The sequence below is a fragment of the Lissotriton vulgaris genome, chromosome 5 (assembly GCF_964263255.1).
Source record: "Lissotriton vulgaris chromosome 5, aLisVul1.2, whole genome shotgun sequence".
In the NCBI taxonomy this organism is placed as follows: Eukaryota; Metazoa; Chordata; class Amphibia; order Caudata; family Salamandridae; genus Lissotriton; species Lissotriton vulgaris.
Genome location: NC_141693.1, coordinates 829,025,297 through 829,045,102, shown reverse-complemented (window position 1 = coordinate 829,045,102; position 19,806 = coordinate 829,025,297). Strand labels below are relative to the sequence as shown.

Below are 19,806 nucleotides of genomic sequence, written 5' to 3'. Positions count from 1 at the left end.
GACCTAGATGTGGCTCAAATGTTTCTATCCATACCGTTCACTGGACTATGGTGTAGGGCGAACCAGAGTCGGCCACCATGCTTATCGGCACTCCTCCAATCGTCATGTCCAATACTGGTTTAGTTGACCTTTTGCCGTCTACGCTCAACACTAAGTCATATATGCAGAGAACGGTGTCTCCTTCCTCCTAGTCATCTTCCTCCCCAATCTCCTGTTCTTGATCGATGTACTTGACCACGCTTCTGTAGGATTTCCTGCGGCACACTTTCTCATAGTGCCCTACGATTCCGCAGTACATACATTTGGCGCGAAACGCCGGGCACTTCCTGTCGTGGGCTTCATGCGCCCAACTTCCGCATCTGTAGCAAGATTTCTTACTGTTTCCCGCCTGTTTTCCTGGAGGCCCCGGGTTCCCTTGCCACCTATTTGGTCCTTTCGGCATGGTTCCTTTGCTCCTGCCGTCTTTACGGGGCTCCTCTTCCCCTATTCTGTTCACCATCGGACTTGGGCCTGCCTCTCTTTTCGCTGCTTCCGCGCATCTCCGCGCCAATTCTGCTCTCTTGACCACTACCATTACTTCTTGCAATGTGGCGTCCCCACTGGCCCACAGCTTGTCCTGCACAGCGGTGCTCGTGGTGTGCATCACGATCTGATCCTTGATAAATTCATCCTGGAACGTGTCATATCTACACGTTGATGCTAACTTTCTTAGTGCCGTCACATACTCTTCCACTGACTCCCCTTGTTTTTGCTTCCGCTGCTGAAACTTATACCTGTCTATCGAAACGCACACCGTTGGTTTATAATGTTCATTCAATTCCTCGATTGCATGGGCATACACGTCATCATCAGTACTCGCTTGTTGTTTGGGTGTCAGATTCTTGAAGATCCGGAGTCCCTCCGGGCCTAAATTATGCAACAATATTCGCCTCTTTCTTATGCTTGAGAATTTCTCTTCGTTCTCGTCCTCTAACACCTCTATGAAGTTGTCGATATAGTCTCTCCAGTCTTCCCATCGCATGAGTGGTTCCCCTGGCTTGGGTAAGAATTTGATGGATTTAGGCCCAGATCTCTATACTGGGGTGAATGTATGACATTGTTCTGCATTCTGTCAACTGGTTTTTGCTTTTCTCACCCGAGTGGGATGGGTATGCTCAGACGTGAGTCCCATGCTCTCCACACCACTAGATTCAAGCAAGCCGGGCTGAAGACGGCTGGAATGCCAGAAACCGGTCCTCGGAAGCTTGTTTCCGGTCCAGGGAAGGCATGGCTTGGCAGTTCGGGCTGGACTGTTCCCATGAGGCACAGGGTCAGACTGATTTGCATATGGCCATGTCTGAACTAGGGTGGTGTGGAGTGCAAAAAAACGATGGATTTAGGCCCAGATTTCTGTACTGGGGTGAATGTATGATATTGTTCTGCATTCTGTCCATCAACTGTGGTTTTTGCATTGGGTAAGAATTGCACCGAGGCCGTCGCTGCTGCCGCTTGCGCACTCATCCGTTCGCGCTTTACCGTGGGTGAGGTGTTGCTGGGGCCTCTGGGGTTGCCTGGTGCGCTGTTTTCTTCCGATTCCTCTGTTTTGGTTTGGGGGATCTCTATGTCTGCCCCTTCGCTCTTCCCACAGGATGCCAGTGCTCCTGCCCTTGGTTGGCTGGTGTAGGTTGGTGGTAGGGTGTGTTATTTCCCCAGATGGTTAGGCTGATTGCCCTTTTGTGCTTGTGGGCTCTGCCGTTGCTCTCTGATGTCCATTTGCCTGTTCGTATAACGACTACAGGTGGCCTGCTCCTGTGGTGCTTGTGGCTCGTGGATTCTGGCTGAGGCTTGTCTGCTGTGCAGTTCTGCAACTTCCGTTTTTTTCCCAATGCAGGTCTTCATCCCGACCTCGTCGCCATTGTAAAGTTGCTCTACCTCCAATAAAGACAGGACGCTGTATACAGTTATACGCCGTATTTATTTAACTTCTTTTCTACAGAGAGCGCTGAGCCCGTGCAACCGTGCTCTAGGGTTCGCACCGTTTGCCATGATTGCTGGCGCGCATCCTCTAAGATGGCCGCCGGCACGTCGCGTCGTGTTGTGACGCGACGTGCAACCACTATAACCCTAACACTACACTCAGCTTGGCTGCTGCCAGCTCTTATGACTCTCGGGCTTGGGGCCTAATTGGGAGGCCGTCCAGATCGCTGCTGTGAGCCCAAGGCAGTGTGTGTAGCGCTGAGCGCGCCACCAGCCGCTGGGGCTCCACAGAGATCCCGGTCTCTGGGACAGCTGTGTATTTCGGTACATGCTGCGGAAGTGAAAGAGGTGTGGCGCAGTGGCCAGGGTGCCTGACTCCAGACCCCAGGGTTCGCAGTTCAATCCCCAGCTCTGGCGGCAGGTTACAGTTGAAAGTGAAATCGGTGGTATAGGTGATAGGTTATAGGCGCTACCAGGCGTTTACACTTGAAATTATTAATATGTACTCAAATATTAGTGACAGTGCTCTAGGGTTAGGGAGAACCACCTGCCTCCCCTAATCTCTATGGTGAACCAGCAGATCAGAGCAAAAATGTACTCAAGCACACGTGAAATTAAAGAAACATTCTTTTCAGAGTTCAGTAAAAGCACAAAAACAAAGTAGAACAGTTCAGTAAGCTTTTTTTCTTTCTTTTCCTCTTTCTTTTTAATCAGTCTTCCTGATGTTAGTTTGTTCAGGTTTTCCAAGCCTCCAAGCCAACACGTATTTCATCGCCTCTTGCAATTTAATACATGCGACTTGTTCACGGCTAGGTAAAACACATATATACATGGTGTAAGAACTCTATATTAAAAACTGTATAAAGCACAGATTTGGGTAAATACATGTGTTCCCAAGGCAACGTCCAAGTGAGATTGGTGGCAGGTTAGCCCAGCACCATGTGACTCTGGGCAACAGCGTGCTTAATCTTCCAGATGGCCCCCAGCGCTGGGAAACCTCTCCGGAGGTAGCTGTGCGCTTTACAAATGCTGACATTTACATTTACAAATGCTGGCATTTACATTGCCTCCCTTACTGATGGTGGGGGGCCCACTGCTTTCCTAACTTTGTGTGCTTGCCTGTGGGTCATGAAGAGTTTTCGGCAGCGGGTCCTGACTGGTCTGAAGAAGCACAGGCCAGAATTGTGACTGCCACATGGCCACTTCCTGGGCATCTTGATCCGATTCTCGGCCCATTGTGTAGGTGGCAGGAGTGAAGTCAACCGTTCTGGGTGACCAAGCTCAGAGGCACACACCCCCTGCTTGGAGCTGGGTTGCTGGAGCTCCTTTCACCTACCTGTATTGCGCAGCTGACCTAGGTAGAGACCACTTACTTGGGCTCAGGTGTGTTGCTTGTTGGAGGCCCGCGGAAGTGGCTTCGAAGGAGTGGGATACTCCGTGTACGACAAACCATTGCTTGCCTAGGACTTCATCTTGCGTGCTTGTAATGCATCGCAACCGCACTACTTATCAGACTTGGTGCTTGTGTTGCCCTCGGTGGGGTTAGCAGGAACCTGGAAGTGAAGTAAACCCAGTAGCGTCTACTCCCGGTAAGCGATAGTGGGGTGGGGCGGGGGGGAAGAGTGGTAGGAGGGGGGTTTAAAAAAATAAATGAATAACACTTACCTGCTGGCCGACTGCCGCCTCTCCTGCGTCCTCTTCCTGCCTTCTCTGCAAAGGAAGCACCCTGCTCCCAGCCTCCCAGTAGCCAATCACAACGCTGCAATGCAGCGTTGTGATTGGTCTGAGCACCGTGGTTCGGCACTCAGCCAGAGAATGGGAAGCTGGACATGTTCTTCATGCAAGCTGTAATATAGTCTGCATGGATAACATGCTAAGTGCGCATGAATGTTTGGCCGGCCCCAAAAGGCTGATAAAACATTCATGTGCACATACATAGTGCCTACCACTCCTCCCCCTGCTCTGAGAGCAAAGCGGATCTGCCCCTTCCACCGAGACGCGCAGCAGGAAAAATAAAATGATAATAACATAGAGTTTTCTGTTTTTTCCACTGCGAAAAATAATGGGTTGACGCTGGTCTGCCTTAGCGGAGTAGCCGTCTTTGAACAAACTGTCTCTAATGGCGGTGGTGAAAACATGCTTGAAGATGGGATGCGATAGACCTCCCCTGCGGGCACCAGCCAAGACAAAGATGGATTGATACACCAGACCCACTTCTGGCACTCTGGGACCTGCTGAGCTTCTCCATCCTGCGAATCCCTCTCCGCCGCGGCGCCTCTCCCCTCGCTAGCTGATATCAATGTTATCCTTAAGGCAATTTAAGTCTCCAGAGAAGCAGTTGAAATAAGGTGGATGAGGTCTGCGTTGATGTGTCCCTGTTGCGTCAGGACCTCCGCTATGTTGTAGGCTGCATGGCAGAGGCCGAGACCAGGGTGTCGTTGGTGGAGGACAAAGTGGCCACCCTCAAACTCTAAGTCTCCAGGCTGTTTTCTACCACAGCGTCATTGGAAGAGCATGCCAAAGACGCGAAAAACCAATCTTGAGGTAACCATCTCCAGCTCATTGGATTTCTGGAGGGAGTAGAGACATCGGCTCCTGACCACCTGATAGTGGGCTAGCTCTGGACTTGGATCCCCGCTGAGAAGTTGTTGCTTTGGTTTATGATGGAGAGGACATACCGTTACCTGGCCTGTCTGCCCCCTCTGGGAGTCCCCCTCATCCATTTATAGCCAGTATCCTCAATTATTGTGACCATTATTTCATTCTCCATGAGGCCTGTCTCCACCACGACCTGTGGTCTCAGAATTTGAAGATTATGGCTTTTCCTGACAATTCCTGCATCGTTCAGCAGTGCAGACACTTCGATGAAGACGTTAAGCAGAAACTTTGAGCCCTTAACCTGAAATACATGCTTCTTTTTGTGGCTATATTGAAGGTGATATTCAACTCCTCACCCTACTCCTCTGACATTCCCTAGCAAGCATGGGAATGGGCTACGGAGCAGCGAGTGCTCCACCGATCTGCTAGACCAGATGGGGTCACCTCACGGATACAGGAGAAGGTTCCTGTCTCTTCTCCTAAACCTCATCGAAGGAAGCGTACCCACTGTCACAAGGCACAATGCGGCCCGCGAAGGGGGCAGGCCACCCCAAGTCCAAATCGCAGTGCTGCTGGACTGGACACCATTGACCCTGATGCTCCGCTCTCTGACACTCCAGAACGTTTCACATCCTAGGATTCCTGTGCAGAGGCTTGTGACATTTGGACCACTGTCCAGAGTGACTATGATTTGGTAACTGTGTGAGAAACTATTAATTGTTTTGCAGTTTTACATAGTACAAACTTGAACTGGAAGATATCAGAGCACTCTACATGAGTGGCAGTTGCATTACAGACTGTCGCATTCATTTTTTTTAGACACGGTGAGATTAAGTGATTTGCCCAGAGTCACAGGATGTTTGAGCCTCCTGCCAGACTCTAACCTAGTTCCCCAGCTTCAAAGTCGGTCGCTCTAGCCGTTAAGCCTCAATCTACTCTTTATTCACTCTTTCACAGGCATGTTGGGCCATGGCCCTGGTTTTGTTTAATTATCTTGTTCTAGGCATGCTCAGATATTATGCCAAAGTGGAATACTCGGAATTGCTGTCAGGCACTGTAATCTTTCTGTGGGGGCACCTGCAAGCATGGCTCTAGGCCCCCTGTAATTGTTATGTTTTGGGTTGGGTTGACCGATACTTCAGGGTTGGAAGTGTGGGGCAGGGTGGATTTGGGTGGGTGGGTTGATTTGTCTGTTTGTTTTAGGTTGATTGGTTTTGTTTATGGTATACTGCGACCCTTGTTCCCTTTTACTCATGGGAGGCTCTCTGGGTAAGATCTAGACCCTAGAACACCTTACGGAGCACGTTGGCTTTTAAATTAATGATAGGGAATGTCAATGGCCCTAATGACCGCAGCTCCCTGGGTTCCAGTGGGTGCTAGGTGTCGAGGAGGACTGTATGGTGCTTTACGCAGATGATGTGTTGCTTTTCCTGAACAATACAGAGGTAAGATAGAATACTATACATGCTGAACCTTTATGGCCAGGGGCCTGGCTTACTGGTCAAACACTTGAAGTCTCTGCTGTTTGTGTTGAAGGGACCCTTGCAGGACCACAACTGGTGGGCCCCCATACCACTCTGGTAGTTCAAATTCTTTTACCTTGGTGTGCACATTTTGCGTCTCCCTGATCTGGCGTGGTCTCTCAATCTGGACACCCCTGGTGACTAACAAGTGTAAAGATCTGTAGCAGTGGTTCTCTGTCTCCCCCAATTTCATGGCCAAGATTGCCTTGTGTAAAAGATGATGCTGCCACACTTCCTCTATGTTCTGCACGACTTTCCCTATGCCATCCCCGGTTCCGCTCAATGCAAACCATGGTGGGGCCCATCCTGTGGGCACATCAGGTCCCACGTATAGCATTTGGTAAGTGTGTACAGTCCACATCTTGTGTTCAAAACAAAGTGGTGGTGTGGCACACCTAAGGGTTTAGTTTGTAATCCGGTGGTACTACGTAATCAGCTTTTACTTCGCTTTTTTGGGCGCCTCAAGAATGTTTCTCTCCCGGCCGGTGAGAGAAAGGATTGGAAACAATATCAAAGGGGGCGTAGGAACATCCCACGCTGAATCTTGGGGAGCGCCAATGGGCCTTGGCCTCTGGAATTTTCAGACGTTACTCCAAGTTTGAAGTTGAATATATATTCAACTTCAAACTTGGAGTAACGTCTGAAAATTCCAGAGGCCAAGGCCCATTGGCGCTCCCCAAGATTCAGCGTGGGATGTTCCTACGCCCCCTTTGATATTGTTTACAGTCCACATCTGACAGCAGCCTGGCACCGGCTTACCTCCACCTCTACTACTGGGCCTCGCAGCTTGTGGTCCTGAATGACTGGTTGTTTGGAGGTTGGGAGGACCCGGTAACCAAGTGGATATGTCCCTTATGTCATCGGAGGTGATTGTGGACTGCTTGTATGTGTCACCGACCCCCTGCTCTCTCCTGGATTTTAACAGAGTGTTTTTCAAGTGTAGCACACAGCTATGAAGTGGACCGCCGGGAGGGGTAGGGTTGTGCTCTAAACACCTCTGTAGAGTGGCATTTTGATCCATCAAGGGGCTGGCTTGGAAGGATTTAGAAAGCGGGACCTGATCAGAAGTTCACATCTGGGTGATGTTTGGCAGGATTCTCATATGCGGTCTTTCTCAGACTTACAGGCCAACTTTCATATACACCATTCCCAGTTCTTTAGATTCTTGAAGCTCCGCCACACCCTAGCAGTCCACATCCCTGAATTTAGTTCTCTGGAAGGCAAAGTTTTAATGGCTTGACTGGGTCGGGCAGTGGTCTCTCATATATACCACTCTCTGGCCACAATCTCTCCTGACTCACTCGCTGGCCTCCGCACCTAGTGGGAGGCCTTGGTTGGAGCTCTGGAGGTGCTCAAGCCCCAAGAGAGTTGGCCATTTCTTTCCAGCCCCGGATGATTTAGGTATATGTCCTGCACATTACATACCTTACTCTGCTGAGGTTGTGGAGGGTGGGCAAGTTTTCATCGCCCTCATGTCAAATTTGTGGAAAAGAGGAGGTGGATTTCTATCATGTGATCTGGTTGTGCCCCATTATATATATATAAATACTAGTCCCAACTTCTGAGGGTCTTTTCCGCAGGGTTGGGAAGATCCATTGACTATTCACCCCTGATCAGCCTCCTAGGCCTGTTGAAGGACCTTGGTGGGAGGCTCTTGATCTCTCATGGGACTGGGTTTGCTACTTGTTAAAAAGGGTCTAGGCCAGAACTGGAGTTTGGCTGCCGGCCGGACTTGTTGGCCTGGCAGTATGCAAAGGACTGGTGTTCCAAAATGGAGGAGTTGGTGTGCGCAGCTAGGGTTGCAGACACAAGCAACCTAAGATATGGGGTCCTTCCTTGGTGGATTACTTTTGGCTCCATGGAATGTAATGTTTCTCCTTCTGTGGTCCTTTGATCAGGAAGTCACAGCCGATTGTGTTTCGCTATTTGTGTTTGTTGGTTGATTTAAAAAGCCAATACAAATATTTCACACAAAACAAATCCTCAAACTGATCTGAATCATTTATTGCCCCGGTTAAGAAAACGGGAAAGAATTGTCTTAGCTGCTTTAGGTGTGTCCTATGAACGCACAACTATAGATCATGTTTATTAACCCTCTGAGGGTTGTATGATGGAACAACGCATGCCTGAACAATGCAGTCTTAACATCGACTGCATCTTTCCCATACATGACTTTACCACGCAATTATGTGGTAAAGACATGCTTGGTAAAGGGAGATGTGTTCTAAACTTCATACCTCTGCCACCAGCCCTGACAACTGTCCCTTTCCCCCGCCCTGACCCCTAAAAATTAACCCCACGCCTTAAAAACTACCCGATCCAAGCCCCCCTGAGAACTAAAAACTGTCCCCTTCATACGTTAAGTACCCCGACCCAGCCCTCGCCCCAGCACTAAAACTGTCCCCATGCCCTAAAAACGACCCTGACCCCAGACCTGAGCCGTGAAAACTAACCCTTACCCCTGTAAACTGCCCCGACCCAGACCCCACACAATGAGACCTAAAACTGCTTCAGTGCTGAAAACTGTCCCTTCCCCCACCCCACCCTTAGCCCTACAAACTGACCCCATGCCATAAAAACAATCCCGACCCCAGCCCCCTCTCCGCGCCACAACAATGCTCCCTGCACTATAAACAAGCCCAACCCCCTAGAGCCCTAAAAACAACCCTACCCGATAAAATACCCCACCACCCCACAAGATCCAGCCCTAGCTCTACTTACCTAACTGCATCCTCCCCCAATCCTTCCGCTTCGTGTCCCCACTCATCCGCTCTGCATCTAGACTGCTCATAACCTTAACCTTGCATATGTGTTGTTAAGGCATATGCATGGTGAAGGCAAGCATGGTGTGGCTTGCAGGGAAACAGCACACTTAGCTGAGCCCACGTTGCTTAGTCCATTTCCCTGCTCTGAAAAATGGCTCTCTATGACCAACGTTCCAAATGTTTCTAGACTTCACTCCAGTCCATCTGGGAAACCATTTACATTTTTGATGCAAAATGAACCCCAGTTTTGAATGAAGGATGTGTAGACCATCAATTACGCTTTTCCTGGCCTAGGGAACCTACATAAAGTGCTGGGTCATTTCTTGAATCTCACTCTACTTTGATTTACATGGGATCCATCACCTAATATGGCTTGTTCCGACTCACCTGTTTTGAAGACGTACCCCTGGCTTCCAATGACTTGTTCCACGCCTATTCATTTCATAGCCAACTCTCACATTCATTTTTTTCTGTGGCTTCCAGTTCGAGAGCAGATGCTCTTCTTGTTGGAACTTTTTTGAAAGTTCATTACAATTTTCAAACTCTTTTTTCTCATGCGCCTATTTAAGAAGTCGGGTCATCACTGTAGGCCAGTTACTCCAGTAATTATGGTATACTTATGGTATACTTACTGCAAACAGCTTCCTCTCCATAGCCAAACCTTACTAAGGTTTACCTCTTACTCCAGTTTTTGTTTGAATAGCAAGGAGTTCACAAGGGTGAGTGGCCAGAAAGCCTCTGCTTGTAATTAAAGTTGTATAACACACTGTTACTTGTTCATGCCTTCCCCAATCCATCAATGGGTGGGCGGGGGGGGGGGGGGGGATGTGGTCTCACGGCTAGACTGCTGACCTTGGAGTTGGGAAACCAAGGTTCGAGCCTCTGGGTCGACCCCACATCCTGTGATTCTGGGCAAATCACTTAATCTCCCATGCCTACTAAAAAAACAAATGAGTCCTTGCGTAATGTAACTGGTGCTCATGTAAAGGGCTCCAATAACTACGGGTCGATTTCGCGTATTAGAAATCTGGAAAAAACAAAAAAAACTTTTTAGTAATGGGAGGCGTTTAGGGGCTCAGATTAATTGAGTAACTTGGTGAGAAAAATTCATTAGAAAGCTATCAGTTCCCATAGCACTTATCGCATGATGTTTGATATTATGATATATGGGTTGAACCTAGAAAGCTTCAACTGTCGTATACCTCTGTTTTACAGATTTTAATGTGAATGCCACTATTGCAAGAGGACCAGCTGCCGATATCAATAACCCACTGGAAGCCCCGAGGCAAGAAGTACCTCAAAGAGTTCGACGTGCTGCAACATCAAGGACAGAAAGAATTTGGCCTGGAGGAGTTATACCCTACGTCATAGCAGGAAACTTCACTGGTTGGTACAAAAACAAAAATAAGCACAAGCACAGTCCAGTTACATTTTATTGGATTAGGTCATCATGTTTTATCTTCCCATGGAGATCTCTTTAAAAGCAGTCTTTTATACATTTGGAATTGTAAAAAGTTTAATAAGCTCGAACGAATTTAAAAGATTTAAAAATACCCAACCGTCTCTAATGGTACACTTTAAAACTGAATGTCATTATTTGATGTATGTGTAGGTAATCAATGGAATAAGAGTGATACAATGTAAATTGTAGAGTCCAAAGAAACCCTGAGAGGAAAGGAATAACAGGCAGAAATGGTGAAATATTTCCATGAGTAAGGCGAGCTACACAGTGTTTACACCAGTTTGGGTTTAGCGACTTGGTACGTTAAAATAGCCGGAAAACCATAAAGGGTGGTGAAATAGCATGCAAGTTATTTGTAAATTATACGCAGTCCCTTATTTTATTCTCTCCTGCCAAGTGTCCATGTGAAGCTACCAGGCCTGAAGAGCCACATCTAAACTCTAGTCTGAACGTTCAACATGGTGGATGTCGGATATTGTCTATGTCTGGTACTCTAGGCCCCTCTACAAGGGAAATGCTCTGGCTCCCATGCCTTGAAAACTAGAGGTTGTGGAAGGAAAGGCGTTTTTACCATCTGGGTCTAAATTTCTTCACTTCTAGGAAGGCAAGTGCTGCCTAATTGGAGCAATGTTTATCAGAAACACTCCAAATCTATTATCACTACAACACATACAGACATCAACACACTCTTTTGGTGATAATGCAAATGCCTAACTATACGAAAAAAGCAGGAGGGAACCCCTACCGTGCTTAGCCTATCTCTCCATACCAGCCCCCTTGGGGATCACCCACTGGGATTCAAAGTAGCATTCTTCATCATAGAGTCATCACAGTATACTAGTGTATCTCAACGGGCTAAATCTTGATAGCAACCAAAGAGGATATTAATGGTACCCTTGTGAGGTCCTGACGAAAGCCAATCAGCCCAGTGAGACACCGGTGTGATGGCAAAAAGATACAGAGGATACAAATTTCCTTAGTTCATCCCCACCTATTTTTAACTCCGTCATTGTATCCTTTAAAAATAAAACTAACCCCCGAGCACCTTAAACTATTTTAAATATAGAATCCAACCCAATAGCCAAAGCGCTCCCTTGGGTACCAAGGGTGAGGGCGGCCGTCCAGATACACTAGGTTTCTGGACCAGGACTCCATGATGAAGCGTGCCACTTGGAATCCCCATCGGCGAGAGTCCTTTTAATACCACAGGGGGATCACCTTGGGCTGGCATGAAGAGACAGGCTAAACACGGTTGGGGTTCCTGTGTTTTTTTGTATGGTTACATGTTTGAGAAGGTATCTCATCACACTCCCTCCTTCCAAATGCACCTGTTGAACTAAACATTGAAGAGCAAATAATATTGTATTTATAATTATATTCCTTTCTTTCACTTGATGTAGGGTACAATAAAAACACAATTTACAACATTCAAAGTACTGGAAACCTTCACACTTTAGGATTCATTAACTTGTAACATAAAATCCAGGCAACATTAAACGCATACAAAAATGTATAAAACAGCACACAAAAAGAAACTCTGCGGAGGTCTCTGAGTGACAGTCATGCATCTGCAGAAAAAACAGTTGTGAATGTGGTAAGGTAAGGCGAAAGCAACTACTTAACTATTTTTAACCCGTACCCGCCTAGTAGCCTATCCACATAAATACAATAATTTTGTTAAATAAGCATTGACAAAGCCACTCAGTCTGACTTTTTGTTAAGGGATGTGTTACATAAAAGAGAGGTGACTAAGTGTTACCCACAGGTGTCTTAGAAAGAAGATCCTTTTATGAAGCAATAACTCGGACACAAATATATGGAAGTTGAGAATAGTTCTGCTATGCTGAACAGACTGCACTAGCAAAGTTAAGGTGTGCCATCAAAGACGATAGTTAGGAAAATGAGCAAGAAAATGAAGTGAGCATTATAAGTGGCAAATACAAAGCACATTCACCACAAAATATTGATTGGTATATACGTTTGACAAATGGACAATATTTTAGTTGCTAGTGAGTACCATTGCGTTTTTATGTTATATTAGATCATCCAAACAGAACACTTCTTCAACAAAAAATCCCACAATTGAGCAGTCAAAATGTTTTAATGCCATCAAGTTTGATTCCTAAAATGACAAACTCTGACTCTGTTATAAAGTACTCTGCTTATGCAGTCCGACAAGAAGTCTACGTTGCATAAATATAACCTTTTGTTATCACGAACTCACCCATAAGCTTTATCCCATTATCAATCCTATTGATCTTTCTCTAGCCTCAGCGTTCCCTCTTCACCCCTACATAATGCAGGAGTCTGCCCTAGAATGTTGTGGACAGAGTAAGTAATGTATAAATATGTAAATATGTGTATCAGTCTGCCACTGGTGTGTATAAGTGACTGCATGGGTCGGTGTTCGACCTGGCATCTTTTGGCTTGGTTTCCCCTGTCTTTTTGCCTCTACCTCCTGTATTTTCGAAACTGTGCTGGATTTAGCTTTTGCTGGTTTAGATGTTTTGGACACTTTGCCACTGCCGATCAGTGTCAAAGTGCAAGTGCTCCTTGAGTAAATTGTATGTGTAATTGGTTATCTGTGATTGGCATATTTGTGTTACCAAGAAGTCCCTAGGAAAGTGCACTAAGTGTGCCAGGGCTGGTGATTCAAATGCTACTAGTGGGCCTGCAGCACTGATTGTGCGACCCACATGAGTAGCCCTAAAATGGTGCCTCAGGCCTGCCACCGCAGTGCCTGTGTGCAGTCTGTGTACTGCCATGTCATCCTGGCCAGTGTCCTCACTGACCAGGCCCAACCCTTCCCTTTCAGTACACAATGGACATCCCCTGGGGAAGACCCAAGGTACCCCCCTGGGCAGGGTGCAGTGTATGTGAAAGGTAGAGCATGTACTACTGCAGGTGACATGCTCTGGTAGTGAATTACAACCATTTTCGTTTTTCACTATTGTAAGGCTATCTTGCCCATAAGCTATCGTGGCGAATGCTGTGTAAAGTGGTTACCTGCATATCTTCCCATAGGAGCAAGATAGGACATAAAAGACTGGTATCCCTGAACTCAGAATTTAATAACACATCTTTTAGGAACGGTGGTTTTTAAATCCTGTGTTTGAGAACAGCACTTTTAGAAAGTGGCTGTTCTCTTGTTTTACCTTTCTGTGTGTGTTGGCCTGTTTGTGAATTGACTGTCTGGTTTGTGAGTGGCAGGGGCTGGGTGGCTCCCAGAGGCTGAGTGGGCCTCCCTGGACTGAATAGCTCGATCTGCATCTAGAGTGCTGGGAGGGGGTAGCACCTGGGCCTGAATAGGGCTGTGCCTGCCTTCCACAATGCTGGCTCCACCTCCTGCTTGCCGGCTGACAACCCTGCCCCTCTCTCTGAAAGGAAAGAAGAAGCCAGGAAAACAAAGTGCTCAAGGAACACCCAGAACTGGTTCAGATCGGGCTCAGGGCTCTCCTACACAAAGGGAACAAAGACATTTAGGGGTATAAGTACAGGACCCCAGACTACAGAAAATTAGATCATCCTGGAATCAAGAAGGAACCTCTGTCAAGGAGAACGCTGAAAGACTGAAGAGGAAGGACTGTCCTGCTTTGTGTTTGTGGGCTGAACTGCAGCTGCTTTGCTGCCAAGGAGAGGGGAAGTACTTTGCTTTGTGCTGTGTCCCCTTGCTTGAAGAGATCTCCAAGGGCCTGAGTAGAACTGGCTCCCTGTTAAGAAGTCCCAGGAACAAAAGGACTTCACCCCCAGCTTCCACCCTGAACTCTACTGAGAGAGTTATGTCCTTCCTAGAGTGATTGGGCCAGTTGTGGCGCCTCTGGAAGTTGTACCTGTTGTTTGGGAAGCTGGACAAGAAGAAACTGAGTCTTTCTACCAAGTTTCATGCATCACTCTCTTGCGGACCGCATCCCGGTTAGTGCAAAGAAATTCCCACAGCTGCGAAGATAGAGATTGTCGCAGCCCTGTTGCCGCTGCAAGAACAAACTCATCCTTCGCTTGCAGAACACATCGCTCCGGTGCGGGAAAAGTACCATTGCTGCGAGTATCGTCGCAGAGCCTCTCGTCACTGGGTGAGCTTGTCGCACCGCTTGCTTGCGGACTGCATCACGTCGCTGCGAGAGTCGTCGCAGAGCCATCGCATTGAGGGGCCGTGAGAGGAGAAGATCGATGCTGCACATTGCCACCGCACCTGAGATCATCGCCGTCCCGAACATCATGACATTGTACCTTTGCGAGACACTTCCTACGAAACCTGCACACCGGAATCCACACAAGGTATCGCATCCCTCCCCATACAGACTGGAGTCACCGCAGCACGCCCACTGCATCCAGCATGGTTGTCACATAGCCTCCTCAGGGTCTCAGGAGTGACTCATAGCTTGTTTTTCAATGCTGTAGCTTTCACTTGGAACTTTTGTCGCATCTAAAGGTACTGTTGGCTTAAACGTGACATAACTGTGGATTATTTTAATGCAACCTTAAGAACTCTTTTGAAACCATATACTTGAACAGTGTATGTTAGGTTTTTGTCATTTTGGTCTTGTGTAGTTTAGATAAAGATACTTTTTTTTTCTAAACTGGCGTTGAGTCCATTTGCAGTGTTTTCACTGTGTTACTGTGAGTGTTGATACAATTACTTTACACATTGCCTTTGATAGGCCTGTTTGCTTGTGCCAAGCTACCAAGGGGGTGAGCAGGGGTTATCTAAAGAGTGTATCCCCCTTACCCTGACTAGAGGTCAGGGTCCCTATTTGTCACAAGTACCTACCTGTGCCAACTAGAGACCCTGAAATCTAACAGTTGGTAAGTTGCTATATGAGTGTCTATATAGGTTATTAGTTGGTTTTTTGAGTATCAGTATGAGTGTCTGTATGGTTCGGTGGGGGGTATTACGTAGTGCATAGATGCATGAATGAATGACTCATTGTTTGTATGTGTTGAAGACAGCATGTGTTCAGGACTGTATGGGTGGATGAGTGTGTGTATGGGTGTATTACTGAGTGAATGACTGTCTCAATAGTGTCTTTATGAGTAACTACATATATTTTAAACTAGTATATGTGAGTATTTGTGTACATAAGTGAGTGTATGTGAGAGTGAGAGATTGGAAGAGTTCCCGTAAAAATTAGTATGTGTTTCTATAAGTGATTGCTTGAGAGAGTAAGTATGTGTAAGTTTCTGTAGCAATAAGTATGGTGGTGTGTGTATAACTGTATATGTAATTTAATGGATGTTCAATACTTTGTTTGCATGTGTGACTATGTGTGTGAGTAACTCTATGGATGAGTGTCACTGTGTAACAGGATGTGTAGGTGTATGAGTACATATGATTGAGTATATGTATGAGTGACTGTAGAGAACTGTTGGTAAATGAGTGGATGGGTGTGTAGATCTTGGAATTACTGAATAGGTGTGTTGTAAGTGGTATTGGTATGTCCATTGTTTTGAAAATGTTAGTTTCTATTTTTGAGTGTGGGTATCAAAGGTTATATTAGGGTGCGAGGAGGTCTGCCACTCTATCACAAGGATGATGTCATCAGTGATGTCATGACTGATGTCAGTGACCATGTCATGAGTGATGTAATATGTGATGTCATCAGCAGTGCATTGCGGGCACGCGAGTTATAGTTAGCTGAACTAACCATAATGGGGCAATTTCAATGGTTTTGTACAAGCGAAATGTCCAACTAACTATAACGCCCCAGAAACCGATGGTTTTTTCAGTGAATTTCTAAGGTCTTTTTAAATGCTAATTCCTAACTATAACGTGGCTGAAACCTATGGTTTTTTCAGTGAATATATATATATATATATATATCTCCATCCATCCATCCATCCATCCTACTGGCGGTCACCAGTAGGTAGTTATAGTTAGGACCTCGTTTAAAAAAGGGAATCCCAAAATGGGGTTGCCCCATGTTAATTTCCATAGGAAACTTTAGACAAAGCTACAGCCTGTACTGCTGAACGGAATTACACCAAATTTGGCAGAAAGGTAGGTCTTACAGATTTGTGGGCGTGGTGGGTTTGCAAACCCTCCCGAGCTTCATTCTTATTGGCTGTCAAAACTCCAAACCAGGAACTGTTGACAGCCATCTTGTGACTTCATAGAACCGAGTCACAAGAAAACAGTAAAACAAAGATTAAAAAAAATAAAAAGGGGCAGGGTAGAAACACCCTGACCCCCTAGGCCTGCTCAGGGGGTCCCACAAGGACCCCAGGGAAGCATTTTATGAAAATATTTTCAGCGGAATTCGCGAATCCAGCCAAAACCATTAAAAAAATGAAGCGCGGGCTCTGCGCTTCATTTTAATGAGGCCGTCTGGTGAGCAAGATCCCAGGGGCATTGTCAAAAAATAATAGCGGGGCCCATAACACACTCACCCACCCATACAGCTCTTCACACATGCAGTCTTGAACCCATACACCCAGTGAATCACCCACTCACACATCTATGCACAGAGTCACACACTCCCCAACCAACCCACTCAGGCACCCATAGAGATACTCAGACAATCAATAACCCATATGGACACTCATGTAGGTGCAGCCAAACAGTCGCATAATTCCAGTGGCCCTGCTCATACCTCTGACTGGGTGCCCCTCAGTGATTCGTTCTTTTTTTTGCCTCACCGAGTTCATAGTTGAGCTTCTATTGAAACGAGGAAGACTAAACCCGAGGTTACCACTCCACAACACAAACTACCATACCACATAATTACTCTCCATAACACATAATCCCACTCTACATAATTCCTATACACTAAATACCACATACCTTCTATCCACCTTCTATCCACATAATTTCACTGCACAACATACCACATAATTCTACTACATACAACGTACATCCACTCCACTCCAAAAAACATGAGTAAAAAACGTATACATTTACAACGCCAATAGCTCAAACTCTCGCAAATGTGAAACCTTTTACATTGCAAAGAGGCAACAGAAGTCCTGAAAGACAAAGAAAGGTGCAGAAAGAAGCAAAGGATATGCAGAAAGAACCAACAGAGGTGCAGAAAGAGGCCTTGTTGCAAAGTCATCCTGTGCCCCCAACATTTTGGTTACGGGTACTGGTGGTAACTGACTGACTATCCAGGCTTAAAGCCAGTGCTATGCTAAAAGACACTTATAATACAGTGAGAACACCTGCACACACTAGGGTACACTATGGATTGGGGTACCTCTGTGATTGGCATGACCTCCCCCGTAACACCCTAGTATATAATAGGGCAGGGGGATTAAAACTGCCTCTAAGTCAGAGGTGCAGAAACATGCTACTTTAAGTAGTAGTGGCGTTTGCAGAGTGGTAGAGAAAGGATGCTGTGCCTCCGACCAGCGCTCAGGAATTCAACTGCGCACGACTTACAGGAGGTACCAGGAGGGCTTCTTAGCCCCCAAAGTCCCTCAGGAGTAAAGTGGACTTCATCCCTCATCCCGTAGTCTGCCTGGAAGAATGTTTGCAGAGTGGTGGAGAAAGGGGGCATGGGCCCCAAAGACGTCTTAGCAATCCTACTTTGTGGGACATTTGAGATGTCATCAGTGATGTTATTTGAGATGTCATCAGTGATGTCACTGACCATGTCATGAATCATGTAATATGTGACGTCATCAGCAGTGCATTGCGGGGGCGTGAGTTCTAGTTAGCTCAACTAAGTACAATGGTCGAATTTCTCTGGTTTTGTACGAGTGAAATGTCCAACTAGCTATAACGTTCCTGAAACCTGTGTTTTTTTCAGTTCATATTACCTACTGGCGGTCGCCAGTAGGTATATATAGTTAGGATTTTTTTCCTATGGGATTTTTGAAAATTCTATGTCGAATAACTTTGGTGTTTGTGGACGGAATGGGCTGAAATTTTCAGGAAAATGGCACATTTTGTTTGAGCAGCCCCTGAAAATTTGGGGGGGGTTTCATCAAGGGGGGGCCGAGAAAAAAGGGGGGTCCCAAAACGCGTTTTTAACATTGAGTTTTCCATAGGGCGGTTGGACTCACTTTTAGCTCGAACGGCTGAATGGATTTACACGAAACTTGGCAAAATTGTAGATATGGTTTGCCCGACGTGCCTTTGCTATGTCTCAATATATGTGCTCCAAAGGATTTTGAGAAATTAACGTTTTAAAAAACAGATATATCTGTGACAGCGCTCCGGTTAGCGCTCCGGTTCGCGTACCTAACGCGTAACGGACCTTCGCGAAGCGAAGCTGATTCGCTCTCCGGTGTCTGTCAACATTCTAAACAGTCCGGACCGGCCGCCATCTTGTCTCTCGGTAGGATCGAGAGACAAGAGAGGGAGAAAAATGAAGGGGGAATTTAATGAAAGGGGCAAGGTAGACCCCTCTTGACCCCCTAGGAATGATGTTGGGGTTATTAAAGGGTCCCGTGGGGCAAATAAAAAAAAATTGATTTTTCGCGGTAGAAGCGCTTCCCGGCACGCAAATCGGGTCGCTCACCGGTAGCGTAACGGGAGTTCGCCATTTTGTGTTTTGTTTTAATTAAATCACAAGATGGAGGAAAAACAATGTGGGAAATGTGTATAAGGGGGCACGGGAGACGTATCCTGACCCCCTAGGTTTTCTGAGGGTGGCTGAGGAGGCTCATATATGTTAAAACATGTCTTCCAGCGGCTGCGCGTGAGCGGAATTTTTTTTTTGCTGCGTGACGTCTGTTAACGTTCGATTCGAAGGAAATCAGGAAGTGTTGACCGCCATTTTGTCACTGCGAGTAAATATATTGTTCATTTCAAAGCGTTGGAACATGGAAAAGGGAGAAGGTAGAGATTGTCTTGCTGCGTAGTTTTTCTCAGGGTGTGCAGTAAGGCCCCGGTTGTGCTTATACTCACGGTGGGGTCTTCGAACACGTTAGCAAATGATGATCCAAGCTGAGGCAAAGGAGGGTGTCAGTCGGGGGGGGAGCAATGGTGCAGTTTTCACTTCCAGGTCTATGTGTTAAAATCTGGTTTAATTAACCCGTATTGATAAACATTGTCTGCGCCATCTTGCCTTTTTTCCAATGCCATACTTTTGTCGTGCACGGCAGCCATTTTAGATGCCTTGACCAGACCCACTCTCTGCATGCCGCCGATCCTCAGCACGGCTCCCCACCCTCGCAAGCATCTCCCCCACGCACTGGTCACCCCCGCTCTCTCTCTCTCATGCATGGGCCATAAACCTCCCCTTATCTGCGCTGCTCTTCCCTGAGAATCACACCCCGTGTCCGCCCGACACCTCCCTTTCACCCTATTCACTACCGCACCCTCTGACACTCCTCTTCCTCTGTGTCCGATTGTCCAGGCCGGTCCCAGGCTATCAGCTAGCCCTGCGGATGTAGTTTATGTCCCCAACTGTAAAGAATCACCCCTCTTCAAAGGAGTTATAATAGATCAAGGCCCCAACCCCATGAGATCCGTCACACCACACGCATTCCGGGAATCAGCGGAATGTCCTGCTGTTCCTACTATCTGATAACGATCCTGTATTGTGATTGGGGAGGGGAT

The 19,806-nt window shown here is 46.7% G+C and overlaps 1 protein-coding gene across 1 annotated transcript in view; it reads left to right on the top strand.

Annotated features, from left to right (window-relative positions):
• Nucleotides 1–19,806, top strand: part of TLL2 (tolloid like 2) — a 2,097,051-nt gene that overhangs the window by 888,617 nt on the left and 1,188,628 nt on the right. Inside the window, exon 4 of the mRNA XM_086922321.1 lies at nt 10,058–10,228. Coding sequence (XP_086778447.1) covers nt 10,058–10,228 — 171 coding nt within the window. The remainder of the gene's footprint in view (nt 1–10,057; nt 10,229–19,806) is intronic.